This window comes from Centropristis striata, chromosome 20 (assembly GCF_030273125.1).
Source record: "Centropristis striata isolate RG_2023a ecotype Rhode Island chromosome 20, C.striata_1.0, whole genome shotgun sequence".
NCBI classification, from domain to species: Eukaryota; Metazoa; Chordata; class Actinopteri; order Perciformes; family Serranidae; genus Centropristis; species Centropristis striata.
This window is the reverse complement of record NC_081536.1, coordinates 26,635,601-26,657,990: the sequence shown is the minus strand read 5'-3', so window position 1 is coordinate 26,657,990 and position 22,390 is coordinate 26,635,601. Positions and strand designations below refer to the sequence as shown.

The following is a 22,390-nucleotide window of genomic DNA, read 5'->3' as shown; positions in this document are numbered from 1 at the left end:
TATTTTTTGGGTGCGAGATTCAATAAGGTAACAATAATGTTGCCTTTATATCCTTTGTCTGATCCATCTCAGCCCCAATAAGTTTATTAAGTCATAAAACTAGTTAGATGAAATAGGTTTCATATCAACCAAAAACGTTTACGTATATAAAAAGTTGACAAAGATGAAAACTGAGGACATTTTCACTCTAATTTTAGTTAGTTTTGTAACCCCAAAATACAGTTTCGCTTAGTTATCGTTTTTTCAAAATCTCTCATTTTTATTTTTATTTCAGACAACGAAAATGTTTTGTTCAATTCTAGTTTTCCTTATTTCGTTAGTTTTCGTTAACTATAATAACCTTGGTCTGTACCTGTGCTGTTAAAGCAGCTTTATATGACAGCATTGGAGTCCAAGACAAATTTCCTTCCAAGGAAAATTAAGTGTATCTTATCTTATCCTAACAAAATTAAAAAAAAAACCTCTTTGGATTGCTGGGGTAAATCCTGATCTAATGGTGGTGGTGTAAATGGTAAATGCTTGTCTGAGCTTCCGCCAAGCTCTCCAGAGACCCCGGGCAGAGAAGGGAGTAGACTAATAGACCAGAGAGTTAATAAACGGACTCCTCGCTGTGTTTGCAGTGCGTGGATGGATGCAAGTGTTTACAGCCTCAGTAGCCTCGGCGCACATTGCTGAAGCATAAAGCCAAACTGACAGACGCACAGCCGCGCTTCACACGGACTATAGCGGCTGCGGTGGGAGAGGCAGACGGGAGAGAAGAAGATGTCAGTGAAGAAAAGAATAAGCGCTAAGGCGGAATCCAGAAAATGCGCGGCGCGTTTCTGGAAGCTCTTTCCCCATCTTTTACTGTGGCTGTCTCTGGTCGCGTACGCAGCGCTGGGTGCGCTCATGTTCGAGCACATTGAGGGAAGCAGCAAGTCCTCCACTCAGCAGGAGTACCACGACTTCCTGGGTCAGATAGTCAGCAAGGTCGAGAACCTCACCAGTAAGTGGTCAAGTGGACGTTTTATGTTTTTTGATTCAATCTGAGGGGTCATTATTTCCTCTCCAAAGCCTGTGGATGTTGTTGGAGCTAGTTTATCCTTGCTTACACACACTCAAATCAGAAATGACACACAGGGAGTGAAACCTGACTCTCATGGAGCAAAACTTCATAACTTCATCCAAATGTCAACAACCATTAACTATATTCTCAGTCAAACACAATACACGCAAGTGCACAACACTTACACTTTTCTACATTAGACACACACAACTTAATGTAATTTCCTTCAACATACCACTCATATTAGTATTTGTTCAACAGTTTGTCAGGTGCATAGACATTTAGGAGTTTTATTGTAACTTTACCAATCAGGCATAAGCACTGTACAAAGTCAACAGATGACAGAAACAGAAACAGAAATGGAAGATAATGTTTTGAAAGGAGAAAGATAGAAAGTGAGGATGAGGGGATGACCTGGAGAAGGATGAGATAGCAGAAGAGGATCTCTCTCTCTCTCTCTCTCTCTCTCTCTCTCTCTCTCTCTCTCTCTCTCTCTCTCTCTCTCTCTCTCCATATACGGTATATATAAAGTATGGCATATATGAATTGGATTTTTTTTTCATTATCTTTCTTAGAATCCATAATGATAACTGCATAATGAGCATAATGAACTACATGTTAAAATATATATCTAAATGCACTTGTGCAATGCCCTCTAGACCACATGATATAGATCTTATTTATTTATTTGTTGTTTACACTTAAAGAAAAAACATACAATCATAAAAATAGAACAGTACAAGAAACAGATAAAATGTGCAGTAAAGATCAAAAACCCCAAAGGGCTTATAAGCCACCCTCCCTCTTAAACCTATAAACAACTAGACTTTACTTAAATTACATAGTTAGATGAAAATAAAAAAATGCAATAAAAAAAAAAAATGATACAAAGGTGATTAGAACATCTGTAGGGATTTTTTGAGCTTGATCTCAAATGTAATGATTATGTTAGTTTGTTTATGTCGTTCCAGAGCACCGCACCTTGATAAACAAATTTGGTAACAGAGGTCCTATATATAAGTCATTCTTTCTTTTTGTAAGATGTGCATGATAATGATAATTAAACTCAAAGTAAAAATTGTAAATAGTTGCGATTGTTTAAATAATGGTTTAGTTGGGGCTAAATAAGAAGAGTTGGTGGCAGTTCTTACAAAGAATTTCTGAAATCTATGGATTGCAAGTCCAGCATTTGCTTTAGCAATAAGGGAATCAAAGTTCTTGTCATTGACAAAGAGGTTTGTATCATCAGCAAATACTATAGGTGACATTATACTTGAAGCATTGGCAAGATCATTAACATATATCAAAAACAACAAGGGTCCGAGAATGGACCCTTGTGGAACACCACATTTTAGTTCTTCTAAGTAGGACCTAATAGAAGAGGAAATGTTCTATGTGTGTCTTATTGATTGATTGAGCACGGCAGTGTGTAACTGGTTCAAACAGAGTCTGTGTCATACGGTGACAAAATCAGGTTTTTATAGATAATTGTATAGTTTTGAATGAAGTATATAATTTTGCAAATTATCTGAAATATCCTGCTATTTGTGTGTGTGTGGTTTTGTGAATTGTGAATTGTTTTGACAAATACATCCATGTTTTCGAAAATTGTGTTGAAGCAATGAATAAAACAAAACAAAACAATGCAGAAAAGAAAAGAACATCTGGAATGGTTTCTACATTACGTATATATCCTAACATTTATTTTTTATTTTCAGACAACGCCTCCTACACACATGAAAAAATAGTGGAGGAAGTGGAGAAAAAGATGAAGGAGTTCAAGTCCATATGGCTCCAGAGTCCTAAAAGATGGGACTTTTTTGGCTCCATGTTCTTCTGCTGCACTGTGTTTACAACAGTTGGTAAGTCCACAGGATGATATATACTGTGGTTGGCAGTGTATTTGTTTATGGAGGACATTTAAAAGGACTTTACTTCCTCCTCAAGGTTTGTTAGGTTTCTGCACTGAACAAGTTCACTGTAAACCTCCTTTGGCATTTATTTTTAAGCATGTTTAAACTAAATAGACATGTTTCTTGTCAAGCCATTAACTCAGAACTATCATCATCTTTTGTGTCAACTCGGTTTTTTTTTGGCTAAAGAGAAATTTTAAGTCATCAGTAGATCCTGTCCTGTCCAGCAAGCTCAATAAATATCAAATCTATAGCAGCTTCCTGTGACTGTTGTTTAGTTCATTATTTGCACATTTAAGAGAAAAAGTTATAGTATAGCTAAGTTGCCTTCAAAATTTGTTGTACAAATCATAGACTGTATATAAATAATGGACATAGTCACCGTGACGTCACCCATTGGTTTGTGGCGCGTTGAAAGCATCGAGTTCAGCGTTACACTCGTCGCCATCTTGCGTCGCCATCTTGTTTCCGATATGGGGAGCAGACCATATCTGGACTGTGGAGGAGCGAGACGGATCTGATCACTGACTACAGCCTCTCTACACCTCAACCTGACTGAGAGATGCTGCTAATCCATGTTAGCATTAACTGGAGCATTAACTGGGATGTTAGTTTTGGCTAGCAAAAAAACAAAAACAAAATGTTCGTTACTTACCTCAGAAAACTGAGCAGTGACTCCTTGGAGTTTTTGTAACGAGACATTTTTACTGAACAAAACCTTCAAATAAACTGTCATTAAGGGAAAATACAGTGAAAGGGTCAAAGTTATGAGACCAAATCGGCAAACGTCCTCTTTTCTATCTATATAACATTATATATAACTTTATTGACACATTGCCATGGCTACGCATTGCTCTGCTTCTCTCTTTTCAGTAGAATGCAGCTTAAGGCACTTCCTGGTTTGCCTCCATGCTCAGAGACGGAGGTTGCCGCCTGGTAGACATATGATTTGTCACTAATTGTAAGCTAGCCCTAGCTAGCAAGCTTGTGTCAGTTTTTGATTTGCTGGGTAGTGCAATAGACGTGTTTAAAATGAATATGGTTATGCTTAAGCAATAAAACTATTATGTGAGGGTTAGCTGTCTCCTGGGTGAAATTCACAGGAAACGAACAGCCGTTTTGACATGAAATGAGAGAGGTGGAATCACCCAATCCAAGGTGGGCCGCTTCTCCAAAATAAACAGAAAATGAGTAACTAATTCCTGTGTTGGAGCACGGAGAAGAACCAATGAGCAGGGCGTATGGTAGAGAAACCACAATGATGAGAGGATCAGTCATCCCCCTCCTTTTATTCGCTGTTGGAGAGATAAGTTGGAGAGATGGAAGCAACTCCATCCACCAATGGGGTGCCTCTGATTAACATATGACATGCTTCTAAAACAGTCTATGGGTCAGTGTAGTTTTGTGGTTATCTGGTGACTGAGTCAAGTTGGGGGGAAATGGAGCCTGGGAAAAGCCACAAGCATCCACCAGTTTTCTGTTTATTGACCCCATGACCAGTCAAGAGAAGAAAGAAGAGCCAATGTCAGATAGGGTCCCTTTAATCAACATTTGCATTAGGAGTGAAAGTGTTTTCTAATTATATATTTTTTACTTCTCAGGAAGGCAGGGATCCAGTCCAGGTTTTTTTAGCAAGGGGTTCACACAAGCAGTTTTAAAATAATCAGGGACACAGCAATCAGACAAGGAACTGGTAAAAACAGAAAGCAAACAGGGCCCGACAACATGTAATACTTTTAGTTAAAATGTTGTTGGTATGATGTCAAGGGGGCTTGAAAACGCTCTCATATGTGTAACTGTTTCCAAAGTTCAAACAAGGTGATGGGATAAAACTGATTAAAACGGTATTGTTGTTAATGGAGGACATCAGAGTAGGTGGCACTGGGGATGATGCCTTGCTTAAGGGCACTTGAGTCCTTGACATCAATCCTGGGATTCGAACCGGCGACCCTCCTGTTACAAGCCAAATGTAATATAACAGTGTTTTAATTACAGCTAGGAATTGTGTTTACTTTTCGAACATGGATCAAACCAGTGGGTCATCAACGTCATTAGGAGTCATCCATAAGAATCCCAAAAAATGATTTGGAAAAAGTAATTAGTAGTTGTTAAGATACTTAATGTTGGACCCTGAATATATTTTGTCAGGGCATACATTGCAGGTGCAGAATGTTTGCATTACTTGCTAAATAAGAAAACTAACAAGCTTAGGACAGATTTATGGCGGCCTTTTTCCTTGTGTGGCTGGTGTGTCTCATTATCAACTGGCAGCTGTTTTTGGATGGTTGGAATATCTAAGGACTGACAGGCACATGGTTACTGCATGTATTGCATTACTCAATGCCCCATTCACAGTCCATCATAAGAACTGTCTTGTTGGTACAGTGTGGATGTGCTTATATGGTACCAGACACAGTATGTCTTTCTGGAGCAAAAATACAAGTGTTTCCCTCATATCAGCGTTACCTGATGTTTCACAAAACCTGCTTTCTGGAACACACCTCTGATAAAGCTAAATAGCCAACTGAGGGAGATCACTAATTATAGGTGATGACCCATTGTGTGCAAAGTTAAACTGTATTACTCTAATACTAATGCATCATTTGGGCTCAATACAGAACATAGCACACTATGGGAGACAGGGTTGGACGGAGACAAAATAATGGCATTTTTGGCCCGACTGGCCCACCCCAACTGTTGACACACCAACTATCTTAGCGCTCTATTTACCATGTAGATATACTAACCATATCACTCCACACTGCACTACATGTAGACCACAAAAGACAACCATCATCTCAGAGTATTGATCAAAACCCAGGAAGTCAGGATGGATAACTTTCACTCTTTGATATAAATACAATTACATGCAGCACAACAAAGCCAGCCTATAGGCCTGCAGGAAACACATTAACAGTGCAGGGTAAACTGTGTTGTTCACTGTAAAATTGTGTTCTCCTAAAGCTCAGGAAACAAATGTTTACATATCGAAAAAAGTTACCTTTTGGTGGGCAAATTACAGAAATGTCCTACTAGCACATTTAACACTGTCACACTAATATCATAACCTTCATGTCCAACTGCTGGTCTGTTCATCACCTCCAAATCTATCAACAACTGATCACGCTGGTACAGAGCCCTGAACTATGAAGCTGGATTTGAGGGTAAGCCAGGTAACTTCAGCTCTAACCCTGGGTTTTCAGTATCACAGAGGTGGTTCTCTTTTAATCTGGCTAGGTCACCATGGCTACTCATGCTGGGAAGATAACTTGGTCAGGACCAGGTTATATTCTCGATACGATATACATATCTATAAAAGCACTGCCTACTAACCAATCAATTCTGTTGGAAAATGGCACAATCTTTTTGGAAGATCCTGTGGACCTTGTTGCGTGAATAGTGCGAGGGTCTCTGAGGAGGGCAAAAGTTTTTCAACGCCGATATAACCTGTTAGAAACCCCGGGGAATTTTATATGACAAATACAGATTCTCAGCGGGGAAAAACAAGATATAAATGTATACGTGTATACGTCACCAAACGGAGCCGTGCAGTTACAGTAGAGTTACTGTATGTAACATAGTTACAGTAACAGTAGAGTTACTGTATGTAGCATAGCTACAGTAGAGTTACTGTATGTAACATAGTTACAGTAACAGTAGAGTTACTGTATGTAGCATAGCTACAGTAGAGTTACTGTATGTACATAGTTATAGTTACAGTAGAGTTACTGTATGCAACGTAGCTGCAGTTACAGTAGAGTTACTGTATGTAACATAGTTACAGTAACAGTAGAGTTACTGTATGTAGCATAGCTACAGTAGAGTTACTGTATGTAACATAGTTACAGTAACAGTAGAGTTACTGTATGTAACATAGTTATAGTTACAGTAGAGTTACTGTATGTAACATAGTTACAGTAACAGTAGAGTTACTGTCTGTAGCATAGCTACAGTAGAGTTACTGTATGTAACATAGTTATAGTTACAGTAGAGTTACTGTATGTAAGGTAGCTGCATGTACAGAAATGCCCTTTTCAAGTTTATTGTAATGCTAACATCAGTATGATAGTATTTTGTTCAAAATACCACTGTGCTTAAGTGCAGACCTTATATATATATATGTATAATATATATGTATAATTTGATGTGTAAGGACTTGGTGCATTAGTATGCCTGTTTCTTAGCTACATCATTAGTGGTAAGGGGAAGCCAGATAATAGCTAATGGCTTTGAAGCAAAAGGAAGACCACAACTCACCAAAGAAAGGGCACTCTCAGAAGAAAGTGCTTTTTAGCTCACCACAAAAAGCTTATTAGAGGTTGTTAGAGGTTAGACGCACATTGTTTTCTGGTTTGTTAGGAACTTCATCCATCTCTCTACAACAAGGATAGGGTTTATGGCGAGGCTTCAGGGCGTATATAGATCCATTACTGTCTGGCATCGTATCATTGTAGGAAAGTACACTGTTTGAAAACCTAGTATTTCTTGATAGATTGCAAGACATGAATTGTATGACCTATATGGCATGCATTGGCTTTTAGCATGCTTGAACTAGGTTGAGTGAAGATTCTTATGGAAAACTAGTATTCATTTCAAATTATGTGTTGACCTGCCGTTGGACCGTGCAGTGTGTATCTGGGTTTGTCATCATAAATCTTCTAAGCCCTTTGACATCAACACCATTGTCTTGCTCTGAAGTACCTTCAACCTTAACATGCACTTCTCATTCAATTCAATTTGCTTTATAAAGCCCAAAATCACAAATCAGGACTACAGTGGTGTGTGGTAAGCACTCTCACCTCATAGCATGGAGCTCCCTGGTTCAACTCGGACTTGTAACTCTCGCATGTTCTTCCTGTGCTCGCCTGGGATCTCTCCAAAAACATGCAGCTTAGGTTTAATTAGTGACTCTTAATTGCCCCTAGGACTGAATATGTAGTATAGTTAGCATACTATGAATACTATGTGTTGTATAGCATGTACACAGTACTATATGTATATGAAAGAGTATTTCTAATGTTTTTTAAATAAACAATGTCTGAAAATTTTAAAGTGCAGGATCTTATAATTGTGATTATTTATTATTCTAATAGCTCTTTTCTGAAGTTTAGTTATAGGGTCTACATTTCTTTTACAAGCATTTCCCCAGATTTTAGCACAGTATGACATATATGGCATTACAAGTGAACAGTACAATACTATATGCAGGCAGTTCTTATTTAACACATTCCTTATTTTATAAAGAATGACAATATATAATAAGAATGATAATATTAGAAAATTCCCTTTTAATATATACCACATGTACTATACTATAAGTTTAAGATCTATAATCACTTCCTCTTTCAATTTCAACACCATTTAACTTCAGTTTTATGTCACAGTTGGCCCTAATACCACCAAACATCACAAATTTAGCTTTATTCTCATTTAGTGCAAACTTATTAAGATTAAAGCATTTTTAACATGATCAACTTCTTTTCTATTGTATTTAATAAATGTTTCATGTTCTCCAAAATAACAAAATAAACAAACAAAAATCTAATAAATTGGTATGGTCTGCAAAAATTACTCATTTTAAACAACATTTTTGAACCCCATCAGTTTAGCTAATGCGCATATTTGGGGAAAAGGCATCTTATTTTAGATTTGTCAGCACCTCATGATGATAGCGCTCCAAATATTCATAGTCTCACACCTCTTGGCCATTTTCTGTATTATATGCAACTGATGATAACAGAGCTAAGTTCATCAAATTAGCTGGAAAGGCATGTGGCTCAGGAAAGCTGAAATAACAGATGACTTTAGGGTCATGTCACATCCATTATTGTGGCACCTCTTTGGTGTCAAATCACGTAACAAAATACATTTGTTGATGAGGCTAAAAATCAGTTGTGGTATTAGCCTCTGCTTTTATAATACCCTTTCAGAAGCACGTTGTTAAATTTATTCAGGCCATAAAATATCATACATATGGGTGAATTACCAACAAATAATAGCATGTCAGTCATTTAGCCAAAGATTAGCTTGAACTATTTATCCAGCTAGTTTTGTCTAATGGTGGCTGTGGGGCAACGTGAGCGAGGTAAATTGAGCCAATGATTCAGTGGTAAAAAAAAAAAAAAAAAAGGTAGATGAGATTTACCTGTAATCTTTGTTTGCCCTTCTTCGACCTTATCTTAAAGGTTTTAATGATTTTATTGACATCAAACTTCATCTCTAACTATTGTAACAGGAGGGTTCCATGTATGGTGGTTAGATCACTCTTTATTAAATGAGACAGCAGGATGGAGACAGATATCTTTAGTCAGCAGCACTTTACTCTTCTCCATGCTCAGGCAGCTTCAACACAACCAATCGTCAACACAATCAATCAGAACTAGCAAGTCAAGTCAATTTTATTTATATAGCCCAAAATCACAAATCACAGATTTGCCTCAAAGGGCTTTACAGACTGTACATGGTACGACACCCTCTGTCCTTAGACCCTCACATCGGCCAGGGAAAAACTCCTCAAAAAACCCTTTTAGCAGGGGAAAAAGAAGAAGAAACCTCAGGGAGAGACACAGAGGAGGGATCCATCTCCCAGGACGGACAGACGTCAATAGATGTCGTTCTACAGGGCAGATCAACAGAGTAGAATAGAGTAGATAGAGGTTGAAGGGGGAGAGGGAGGGAGGATAGAGAGGAGCAGCAGTTCTGGGAGGGGCACAGCAGCAGGTGGTGAAGCGCCACCATTGGCCAGTAGTGATGGTGAGTGTAGAGTGGACCAGGAGAGGAGCATTCCCATCTGGGGCCGAACCAGATCCACGGCAGTGAGAGCAGCAGGAGTGATGCCGAGCAGGACCACAGCTCCACACCCTGTGAAGAGAGAACAGAGAAAAGTGGAGTACTCTGGGAAAATACCAGCTTGTGTCATGTATTATTGGGACATCAGAGAGAGAGAGAAAAGAGGGGCCCGGTGCATCGTGTTCCCCGACACATTGGGCCTATAGCAGCATAACTAGGGGCTGGTCCAAGGCCTCAGCCAGCCCTAACTATAGGCTTTGTCAAAGAGGGAAGTTTAAAGTTTACTCTTAAATAAAGAGAGGGTGTCTGCCTCCTGTACTGAGACTGGGAGAGGAGCTTGATAACTGAAGGCTCTGGCTCCCAATTTAGTGAAAGGACTTTCGGAATCATAAGTAACGTAGAACTTTGGGAGCGTAGTGCTCTAGAAGGGTAATATGGCACTATGAGGTCTTTAAGATATGATGGTGCCTGACCATCTAGGGCTTTGTAAGTAAGAAGAAGGATTTTAAACTCAATTCTGGATTTTACAGAGACTTGGAATAAGGTAAAAGCAACAGAATCAGAAAAGCTGATTCAACAGGTGACTGTAACTGCTGATACTTGTGCAAATGTATATAATAAAACATAAATATAGTAAAAGTATAAATAGTAAATATGTAAATAAAATGAATGTAAATAATCTGTAAATGGTTGGCTGCTTACAATTTTTAAATATATTTTAACCACTTAACTCAACTCAAATTAATTATTGTAATATCTGAACCTTATATTATTATGTATTTCCATGATATATTACTTATTTATTTGGTTTCATTTGGTGTTGTTGCTCTTCTTTTTCTTCTCTTTGTCCTACTATGATGTAATGAAAAGGGACAAGCAAGCAGCTGCCGTCTCTTTCATATTCGTCCATATTTAAAATGGATGATTTTACTTTTCCGATGTGTTTCCCAAAACTATGCAAGTCTAAACTGCTGCTACTGAGGGGAAACTCACAGCAGTCAGGCAAAACAACTGCTCATTCTAGTGGTTTGACTAACACATATACAATCCAGCTTAACAGCAACAACATTTAACAAAAGTGCAGCAGCTGTGCAGAGTGTTTTCATTTCAGAAGCTTCAGTAATCCTAAACTCAACAAATTTACAAAATGGGCATTTAGATAAGCACATCAAAACATCTGGCCGACTCACTGTAATGTGCTTAATAACTTTAACATCAACATGTAACATGTAAATATTTATTAACCTTCTCACCGTCTGCCACACACATTGTTTCCTGCAACTACAAAAAAGGCTTAAAATGTTTACTTCCTGTGTGTTCCCAGTGCCCCTTGATTTCTTAAAACACTGCTCTTCACAAGACAGTGAAACTATGCCCCCTGCTGTCTAAAGTCTGTCAAAGAGTCTTTGTGTCCCTGGATTGTGGTTGTAGCCAAGGTTATAATAGTTTGGGATTTTTCATTAGTTTTTCATTTTGTTGTGATTTTTTGTTTTCAAATTCAGTTAGTTTAATTAGTTTTTAGAGTGAGTTTGCTAGTTTTAGTTAGTTTAGATTTTTTTTTTAATGCTTAGTTCTAGTTTAGTTTTTATTAGTTTTAGTGTTAGTTTTAGTTTTTTTGTAATTTGTTGGGTGCCAGATTCAAAAAAGTCACAATAAATGTTTATTGTTTAACCTTTATTTCCTTTGTCTGATCCATCTCAGCTCCAATAAATGTAATAAGTCATAAAACCAGATGGATGAAATAGATTTCATATCAACCAAAAAGGTTTACATATGAAATGACAATGACTTGACAAAGATGAAAACTAAGGATATTTTCACTATCATTTTAGTTAGTTTTAGTAAGTTTTGTAACCACACAAAACAGTTTTCAGTTAGTTATCGTTTTTTATAGTTTTTATTTTTATTTCAGTTAACGAAAATGTTTTTGCAATTCTAGTTTTTGTTATTTCGTTAGTTTTCGTTAACTATAATAACCTTGGTTGTAGCAGGCGCCCCCTATAAACTACTATAACTTGAGAGATACAGGATGTCATTGTTTCCATTTCCATCTCTGTTTACCCACTACTAAGTAAGTAGTAGTACCTGATACTTACAACATACTTAAAGTATTAAAAAAATATCCATCTATCATTATTTCTGTAAATGATTTTCTAACTAATTATAAGATACTTACAGTAGGCTCTGCGTCATTTGTCCTTTTCTCAAAATACCCCATAGGAACCCAGTATAACTTTCTTCTCCTTTCCTCTAAAACTCCTGATTATACTCCCATGTTCTGCTGTTGCTACATTTAAGTGAAAACTTAAAAACTTTAACTTTAAGTCTAATTGCAGTAACTATACAAAGGGTAAAACTTCGAAAAACTGCTTTAAAGTTTTTTAATGTTTTTAAACTGGCCAGCCAAATGGGTTATAGTTTGGTAAGTGATATACCACTTATTTCTACATGTATTGATGAATATTTATGCTCAAAAATCATGATTTATTTGACCTTTGACCCCAAAAATGTAGTAACTGGACTCTGGTTTTGCATTGCTGTGAAAGGTTCTAATAGTAATGTTGTTGTCTTCTTTCACCTTTTTATATTTAGTTTTCAGTGAATAAACATTTTCAAATTGATTTTGTTATCAGTGTGTTTAAAAGTGCTTAAAAGGTCATTCAAAGACTATTTTAGACTTAATATCAAAAAGCAATGTTAAATTTTAGTCTTAATCACTATAATAATTTCCCTATCAATACAAGACTAGAAATACAAGACTACACTACATATATATATATACATATATATATATATATATATATCCATCCATCCATTTTCCTCCGCTTTTCCAGGGCCGGGTCGCGGGGGCAGTAGGATAAGCAGGGCATTCCAGACGTCCCTCTCCCCAGCCACAATGTCCAGCTCCTCCTGGGGGACCCCGAGGCGTTCCCAGGCCGGGAGAGAGATGTAATCCCTCCACCGTGTTCTGGGTCTTCCCCGGGGCCTCCTACCAGTTGGACGTGCCCGGAACACCTCTAACAGGAGGCGCCCGGGAGGATCCTTACCAGATGCCCAAACCACCTCAGCTGACTCCTTTCGACGCGAAGGTGCAGCGGCTCTACTCCGAGCTCCCTCTGGATGTCTGAGCTCCTCACCCTATCTCTAAGGCTGAGCCCAGCCACCCTACGGAGGAAACTCATTTCAGCCGCTTGTATCTGCGATCTTGCTCTTTCGGTCACTACCCAAAGTTCATGACCATAGGTGAGGGTTGAAACATAGATGGACCGGTAAATCGAGAGCTTTGCCTTCCGGCTCAGCTCCTTCTTCACCACGACGGTCCGGTACAACGCCCACATCAAACCGCCTGTCCATCTCAAGTTCCATTCTACCCTCACTCGTGAACAAGACCCTGAGATACTTGAACTCCTTCGCTTGAGGCAGTACCTCTCCCCAGCCAGAGGGGGCAGTCCACCGTTTTCCAGCAGAGAACCATGGCCTCAGACTTGGAGGTGCTGACTCTCATCCCAAGCGCTTCGCACTCGGCTGCAAACCGCCCCAACGAGTGCTGGAGGTCCCAGCTTGATGAAGCCAAAAGAACCACATCATCTGCAAAAAGCAGAGATGCAATTCTTAGGTCACCAAACCGAATCCCTTGCTCCCCTCGGCTGCGCCTTGAGATCCTGTCCATGAAAACCACAAACAGAATCGGAGACAAGGGGCAACCCTGGCGGAGGCCAACACCCACTGGAAACGTGTTTGACGTTGTGCCAGGTATGCGGACACAGCTCTCACTTTGGTTATACAGGGACCGGATAGCTCGTAGCAACGAGCCCGGTACCCCATACTCCCGCAGTACCCCCCACAAGACTCCCCGAGGGACACGGTCGTAGGCCTTCTCCAAGTCCACAAAACACATGTAGACTGGATGAGCACGTCCCCAGAGCTAGCCGCTGGAGCTGGGGGTCAGCACGCCCAGGTACCCACCTTCTCCTGCTGCCCGACTCACACTGCACCCAACCCCTATGCCCTATGCCCTACTCTGCGGGGGGTGGGCCCACAGGTCATCTTCATGGGTCCGCTTCATAGGGGTCTTTTGAATCGCTCTTAGTCTAGCCCCTCCCCTGGAACCACTTTGCCATGGGAGACCCTACCAGGAGCTATTGCTCCCGACAACACAGCTCCCAGTATCTCTGGAGCACACAAACCCCTCCACCACGATAAGGTGGCGATTCTTGAAGGATATATATATATACAGTGGGGAGAACAAGTATTTGATACACTGCAAATTTTTCAGGTTTTCCCACTTGCAAAGCATGTAGAAGTCTGTAATTTCTATCATAGGTACTCTTCAACTGTGAGTGATGGAATCTAAAACAAAAATCCAGAAAATCACATTGTATGATTTTTAAATAATTAATTTCCATTTTATTGCATGAAATAAGTATTTGATACATCAGAAAAACATAACTTAATATTTGGTACAGAAACCTTTGTTTGCAATTACAGAGATCAGACGTTTCCTGTAGTTCTTGACCAGGTTTGCATACACTGCAGCAGGGATTTTGGCCCACTCCTCCATACAGATCTCCTCCAGAGCCTTCAGGTTTCGGGGCTGTCGCTGGGCCATACAGACTTTAAGCTCCCTCCAAAGATTTTCTATTGGATTCAGGTCTGGAAACTGGCTAGGCCACTCCAGGACCTTGAGACGTTTCCTACGGAGCCACTCTTTAGTTGCCCTGGCTGTGTGTTTTGGGTCGTTGTCATGCTGGAAGACCCAACCATGACCCATCTTCAATGCTCTTACTGAGGGAAGGAGGTTGTTGGCCAAGATCTCACGATACATGGCCCCATCCATCCTTCCCTCAATACGGTGCAGTCGTCCTGTCCCCTTTGCAGAAAAGCATCCCCAAAGAATGATGTTTCCGCCGCCATGCTTCACGGTTGGGATGGTGTTCTTGGAGTTGTACTCATCATTCTTCTTCCTCCAAACACGACGAGTGGAGTTTAAACCAAAAAGTTCTATTTTTGTCTCATCAGACCACATGACCTTCTCCCATTCCTCCTCTGGATCATCCAGATGGTCATTTGCAAACTTCAGACGGGCCTTGACATGCGTTGGCTTGAGCAAGGGCACCTTGCGTGCACTGCAGGATTTTAATCCTTGACGGCGTAGTGTGTTACTGATGGTTTTCTTTGACACTGTGGTCCCAGCTCTATTCAGGTCATTGACCAGGTCCTGCTGTGTAGTTCTGGGCTCATTCCTCACCTTCCTCATGATCATTGATGCCCCACGAGGTGAGATCTTGCATGGCGCCCCAGACCGAGGGAGATTGACCGTTGTCTTGAATTTCTTCCATTTTCTAATAATTGCACCAACAGTTGTTGCCTTCTCACCAAGCTGCTTGCCTATTGTCCTGTAGCCCATCCCAGCCTTGTGCAGGTCTACAATTTTATCCCTGATCTCCTTACACAGCTCTCTGGTCTTGGGCATTGTGGAGAGGCTGGAGTCTGGTTGATTGAGTGTGTGGACAGGTGTCTTTTATACAGGTAACAAGTTCAAACAGGTGTAGTTAATGCAGGTAATGAGTGGAGAAAAGGAGGGCTTCTTAAAGAAGAACTAACAGGTCTGTGAGAGCCAAAATTCTTACTGGTTGATAGATGATCAAATACTTATGTCATGCAATAAAATGCAAATTAATTATTTAAAAATCATCTACTGCGATTTTCTGGATTTTTGTTTTAGATTCCATCACTCACAGTTGAAGAGTACCTATGATAGGAAATTACAGACTTTTACATGCTTTGCAAGTGGGAAAATCTGAAAAATCAGCAGTGTATCAAATACTTGTTCTCTCCACTGTATATCCAAATCAGACTGTTGTAAGTGAGCTTACTCAATCTGCTTTGGTTTTGAGTTGGATTTTGTAGGTACTGCAATTTTTTTACAATTATTTCTCTGAAATAAAGCAAAATTGAAATCTAAAACTTTGTCACAAGATAAAACAGACATCAAGGAGTTCATTTTTAGTTACAACTCAATTTCGCCCAAAAATGTAGTTACTGCAGTTAGACTTTGTAGGGCAGTATAGGCTACAGTGATAGTGGTTGGACAACTCAATAGGCCATAGCTTTCAGATATAGCTGCTATCAAGCTAGTGCAACCACAGTAAGTCAGTCTGAGCTGGTATAGTTTACATATTTAAGAGCAGACTTCAAACTTTACTTTTTGCTAAAGCTTCTAGTTAAGGATGGCTCATGCCTGCCTTTCGATTAATCCCATAGTTATGCCACTATAGACTCATCTGTAAGCATTCATTTCCATTAATATATATTAATAATTTGACTTCCTCCTGAAGTGCTTTCTCATCTCTCAGGTTTCCACGGATCGTGGTGGGGGTCTGGATCTGCTGTTGGGCTTGTATCACTATTATCATTATCAGTCATGTTTTTATTATAATTATTGCTATTATACTGCTGTTATAATTTTCATGAAGAAATTAGAAAAAGAAAAAAAATTCTACACTTTTTCCATGCCTGTAACACTTCAGCCTTCAACTTACAGGATAATTACCTGACACTTACCATGTAAGTGCTCTTAACTTGTAATATCCTCATATGAATTAGTACATATAAATAGTAACTGGTTCCTACTGGTACCAGGGGTACTTGTACTTACCCCTCCCATACTATGTCCCTTGACCTGTCTCATATACAGCTTGTTATAAGGCCATTATAAGGCATTGAGATCGTTCTCAAACGTAATTAGTAATTATTGAAAGTGCTGTGGAAGTGATGAATGGTGTCACTACATTATTCATGACAACATCAAAAATAACTATCATCATCATCATCATCATCAAACCTCTTACTCGTGGTAACATTATAATGAGCAACAGTGCTCAAATAATTCTATCATGTCTTCAAAGAACCTTTCTTACTGAAGTGAGCAAGCCCAGCATGTTATTTAGGCTGGAAGCTGGTTGTAGACCTGATGGTTAATACTTCTGGAGAGGACATAAAACATTAAGCACATGCAGATCATCATTAAATAACCAAAAACCATGTCAGGGCCAGGGGTAGGTCTACACTAAGGTACTCTATTATATAATAGCTTAACCCTTACCATCTTTATCCATTGGTCAACAATGCTTTTGTCGATTAAACGTACGTTTGCACGTACGTAAAGTAAGTAAGTAAAGTTTATTTATATAGAACTTTTCACAGATAAAATCACAAAGTGCTTTACAGAAGATAAAAAGACAGACAATGAAACATAAAAATTATAAAATAATCTGTACAATGCATGGTGGTCATCCAAATGCCTGTCTAAAAAGACGAGTCTTAAGGTGAGTTTTAAAAGAGTCCACAGAAATAGCAGACCATAGGGGTGAGGCAGAGAGTTCTAAAGTTTGGGTGCCACATATTCAAATGATCGATCGCTACATGTTTTCAGACGGGTACGTGGAACAGACAGAAGATGTGTTTGACCAAAGAGACCGAGCTGACGATAATATATAGGGGAGCCATGCAATGCTCTATATGTGAGAGTAAGAATTTTGAACTGAATCCCATAATGTACAGCCAAGAATGTATAGCCTGTCACATTGTTAGGATTTCTAACAGAAAATACTAAATTTGCAGCTCTGGTGCTGGTTTCATTTTAACCTATTGTCAACATTGAATGGCGAAGACTTCTGAGACAACAGCTTTATAGTCAAATCCAGCTGTAGGAATACAATCATTAATGTGTCATAATGTTTTGTTCCAGCCAAATGTTTGAATGTTTGAATTATGCATGAGTAAGCTTTCCAATTAAAAAAGAAGCCCCTAAAAAAGGTAGTTGCCTTAATTTGATTCTCAATTGATTGGTGTAGAAAAACTACAGGTCAAAAGGTCAGTCTTCACTTGTATGAATAATAGATCAAACCCCATGAGCCTCAGTTGTCTGACCTTGGTACAGCTTACATAGACACAGTCATACCAAAACCAAAAGTAACAGGACATACACTAAGCTTTATACAGCTAGTCCCTCGTCATAGAGAATCATGCTTCCTTGGAGGAAACAAATCGTTGATGTGTGTAACCCTTGGATTCGGGAATATCTACCAGTTGACATCTTATCCTAACCCACTCGGAGCCTCCTCATATACCAGACAGCGAAGGACTAAGGAATCTGAAAATATCAAACCAAATCATAATGACGTTCTTTCTTAGGTAGTCATTTTCTCCCACATTGATTGTTAATTCAAAGTTCTTCCCAATTACTTCAATTAGGAATCAAGTGATTGTAATAATATCAAAGTAAAACCGACACAAAAGGTGACATGTTTTTATCGTAAACTTGCCAAAAAGGAAGGTAAAAAAGGTTTTATCTCAGCAAAAAACAGGTTTCAAGTTATGTGCAAAAATGCCACCTGTTAAAATAAAATAACACTGTAAAACTGGTAATTTTTTTTTTTTTTAAATAAAAAAGTCACACAATAAACTTGAGCCAACTGTGACTTGGTGTGGGGTTCACTGTCCACCAGCAATATCTAGGTTCTAGGTAAGAAGGTGAATGTGATGTTTTGCAGTACAGACTGGAAGATTTTCAAATCCTAACTGATTTTAGAAACATGGGGGACCACAGACATAATGATAGATTTATCAATGTTTTGTCTTGTGAAGAACACACTTTCTACAATTCTATCACTTGCTAGAAATACACCCTTTGCAGCGCCATAATTTTCAGCACAAGGTCTGAAATGAGGCCAGCGAAGGGTTACTGCTCCCACATAATGCTCCTCCTTCTTCAGGAGACTTTTTAATCAAAGTGTGCCCAAAGGCTTGCCTCAATGAAGACAGAACTGGCTGAATTTCTTGCTTCTCAGTTGTCTTTTAAGAAATGGTACCAATTCCAGGAGCAAACAGTAGTAGCCACTGACTTACCAGTGGACAAACTACTTCTGCAACTCCTGCTTTTGTAGAATCTAAGTAATCTACGATGATGGTCTAGCTCAACCACCGCTGAATGAATTTATAAAGAAAAGGACTCTGGGAGGTGTGAGCACCAGGGCCTGTGTTAGAGGAGACTGTGAGATTCCCCACAGGCGCACTACGTATGAGAGGAATGTGTTATCATCATCATAACATTTGGAAAAGTCTTCCCTCCACAATAAGGGAATGTCCCACTTACTCTTCTTTTAAAGGAAATCTAAAACAACGGCTCAAATCACATCAAAAGTGTGATCACTAACTGGACTTGAGACGACTTGAACATTACTTTTTATTGCATAGTTATATCTTGTCTGGGTCTGGTATGTGTGTATGTGTGTGTGTGTGTGTGTGTGTGTTTGTGTGTGTGTGTGTGTGTGTGTGTGTGTGTGTGTGTGTGTGTGTGTTGTCTCCTCTATTTGTATCTTACCTATGTACTTGCTGTCTTTTATATTTGTATTTATTTTTTTATTTTTTTTAGGGACTACGGATGCAAACGAGCAGCCTTGCTATAATTTACAAAGATGTTTGTCGATGTTCATTAATATGCACTGTCCCTATCCAAAATAAAGTATTAAAGTAAAGTAAAATGAAAGGGAAAGCAGCAAGACAACATTGCTTGACAGGAAAGAAAAATGTTTGTTCGTTGATTTTTGGACATTGAATCAAAATCATAGGAGATAAGAATTTAGGTTATCATGTTTTCAAAACCTGCAATAATTTGCTTGTTTACAGATTCAGCAGAAAAAGAGCATGTCATGTTTCTGGCTACCTGGTGAATGTCCAATGTCTACTTTCTTTTAGCTCTTTTGTCCATCTGCTGCACACACAGAGTCAGCTGAAATTCAGCAAAGTTTCCCTTTGATTGACCTTATTACTTCCAAGAACTTGAACTAAGCCACAGTCTCAAAATCCTACAGTCGACCCTGTTTGTACTTACGTGTCCATTCTCTCCATTGCTGTTGCAGGCTACGGGGAGATCTATCCGGTTACCTTGACTGGTAAGGTGGTGTGTGTGTTGTATGCCATGATGGGCATCCCTCTCACGCTTCTGGTCATCCTTGATGTGGGAGACACCCTTGCTAAGCTGATGTCCAAAGCGTACGTGCGCCTACACAAACTCTGCAAAGTCCTGCGATCCCACACTTGGTCACCGTGGAAGACTCCAAAGAATGCAGGGGACTCGAGTCGCCGGGCCCTGGAGGACGGTACCTTTTTTTATAGCCATGACGTCGTGGTCCGTGAACCCCTGGACATCCGGCAGGTACTGCACAGCCAGGCAGATGTACGGCACAAGTCCATCCAGCTCCAAAACAACAAGGAGATCTTTGAGAAGATTCTCGCCAGGGAGAATTTACTTAGAAAAAGCCCACTGCTCAGGACTCTCTCCTGCCCAGAGCTAGACCGGCTGCCACTACCACCCAAAAAATATGCCATTTGGGACTTTTCAGGGTTAGGGGATGGAATGGAAATGCTTGATGTACCCTTTGTACTGATTCTTTTCATTGTGTTTGCCTACATTGTTTTTGGCGGCTTGATTCTGCCGTTGTGGGAAACAGAATTCGAGGGCTTTGACCCCTACTACTTCTGCTTTATCACACTCACTACAATCGGTTTTGGCGACATTGTACCCCAACACCCAAAGTACTTCATGCTTACCTCACTCTTCATCATTGTTGGCATGGCCATCATGTCTATGGCTTTCAAGCTCGGACAAACAAGAATTGTAAGCTTCTACCGCCAATGCATCAAGTTCATCAACAGGGGAAATTCAGTGACTTTCAACAAAAAAGAGAAAAACTAAATCACTAAGAAAATGTCTGCCTCATTTCCAAGAGTTGTACAAGCACTGTCCTGGTTTTGGCTCAGGGTCAAAACAGGAGTTTGTGGGAACTTGTCCAGTTTCTTTGTGCTGCCTGTTAGGTTATAAGCATGAGCAAAATAAAAAGTGTGCATGTGCCAAACAATTTTTCCCAGTGAAGGGTGATATTCAAAATTATTCATATTAATACCAACATCAAATTCTGCATATCTAGCTGCAGTGTCTAGCCATTGAGTGATTCTTCACAATTATTCACTGCTCTGAAGAACTGCTGAGGGTGGAGAAAAGATTGGTGCATTTCTTTTCTTACCTCTTTCTTGGAAAATCAAATAAAGTTCTTTATAAATTCAGTTTTGATAATTTATTTGAAGTTCACTTAATAGCATGATGTCAAATGAACATGGCTGCCTATACAGTCAGTAAATACATGTATTAAGTTTTTCAGACAGTGATGTGTTCCCTAATTGAAACTTGGAGAATTAATGAAAATGGCAACACCTGCAAAAATCAAAATGCAATCCACCACAATATCTCTGTACAAAATACCCGTTGCAAAAACCACCATTAGAAGTTTTTCCACTTAGTGGCCAAAATTACAGGAACATTTAATACCTGTAATGTTGCATCTCATGCTGGTGCTTTAAAGAGTTTGAGGAGGGAGTGGGCTGGTTGCTGTTAATGCACTGTATTGCTTTGAGATCATCAGTTATATTTGAAGCTTGATTCTCAGTGTACAGCAGCATTGGTCAAGGGTTCAGATTGACACTGGCTTCCACTTTACCGGTATAAATTGGAAAACAGACTTGTGGAAATCTCATTGAATGTTTTTTTCCTGCATGATTAGTGGTGTTTTTATTTTTTATTTTTTATATTACAACAAGCAAATACACTAAGACTGTGAATGATTTGGTGAACACTGTGCAATTGGTCAAGATCTCCCTTTCTGCAAGAATTTAAGCTTGGTTGAAATTGTGTTGTGACTGTTTATACACTACAAATGTGCTGTATAATGTTACACTTTCTCTCCAATAAAACTGTTTTATTTCACAGCTCTGCAAGTAGTTTGTACAAACATAAAGAAAGACAGATACAGTATAGGAACAGGGGGATTGACAGATGCTTCACTTTACATACTGGTCAAAACGTAAAATACACATAGGGCAGAGGTAGGCAACCTGAGGCTCCAGAGCCACATGTAGGCCGTCTGCAGTGGCTCCCTGTGGCTGTGACAAAATAAGTATATGAAATGAATTACTGTTTTCTTTACGTTTTTATTTTTATTCATCATTGGCATCTGCCTATTGGAATTTGCATTCTAATTCCATCAAAAAGTCAATGAAAATGTGCATCAGAGCTGTCTAAACTTACAAAAGTCTACGGCCCAGCGCCTTAACATCTAAATTTTGTCAACTTCAAATCTAGTTTTGAGTTTTCCTAGCTAGGCGAGCTTAAGATTCCTGAGATATTCCTTACAAAATCATATTTAAAAATGTTTATTATGAACTATCAGTAATGATGATTGGCTAATTTAGACTGAGTAGGTTATTTTATTTTCATTGTGAGGCTCAAAAAAGGTTTGCTGATCCATGCCAACATTTTTTCTCTTCTTTTGGCCATGGCTCTTTTGTTTATAAAGGTTGCAGACCCCTGACATAGGGCATAGTGCTATTCTAATGTATTTCATAGATTTGAAAGTTTATACATATACTTGTGTAACTGTATTTAATATTTTCAATTAATATATGTCAAAGTTTATCATAACAAGGACTGAACAACAAAAACAACTGGATGTAGCGGAGAGGGACAGTGTTTAGGGGAATTTCTTGGTCATAGTGTTGTTTCCTGCTGTGACTTATTTCGACCAGC

General features: G+C 39.2%; 1 protein-coding gene across 1 annotated transcript; it reads left to right on the top strand.

The window, feature by feature from the left end:
• The first annotated feature begins 705 nt into the window (after nt 1-705).
• kcnk18 (potassium channel, subfamily K, member 18) lies at nt 706-20,555 on the top strand. The gene is made up of 3 exons (XM_059359750.1): nt 706-985; nt 2,764-2,907; nt 19,671-20,555. The coding sequence occupies exons 1-3, from the start codon at nt 763-765 to the stop codon at nt 20,504-20,506; spliced, it is 1,203 nt and encodes a 400-aa protein (XP_059215733.1). The 5' UTR covers nt 706-762; the 3' UTR covers nt 20,507-20,555.
• Nucleotides 20,556-22,390: the final 1,835 nt, after the last annotated feature.

What these genes read in the sequence shown, in the direction of transcription:
- kcnk18 (XM_059359750.1), top strand. Translation starts at nt 763, where the DNA reads ATGTCAGTGAAGAAAAGAATAAGCGCTAAGGCGGAATCCAGAAAATGC. An exon ending in CAAGGTCGAGAACCTCACCA is followed by an intron (nt 986 to 2,763) that starts GTAAGTGGTCAA and finishes TTTTATTTTCAG; the next exon opens with ACAACGCCTCCTACACACAT. An exon ending in CACTGTGTTTACAACAGTTG is followed by an intron (nt 2,908 to 19,670) that starts GTAAGTCCACAG and finishes TTGCTGTTGCAG; the next exon opens with GCTACGGGGAGATCTATCCG.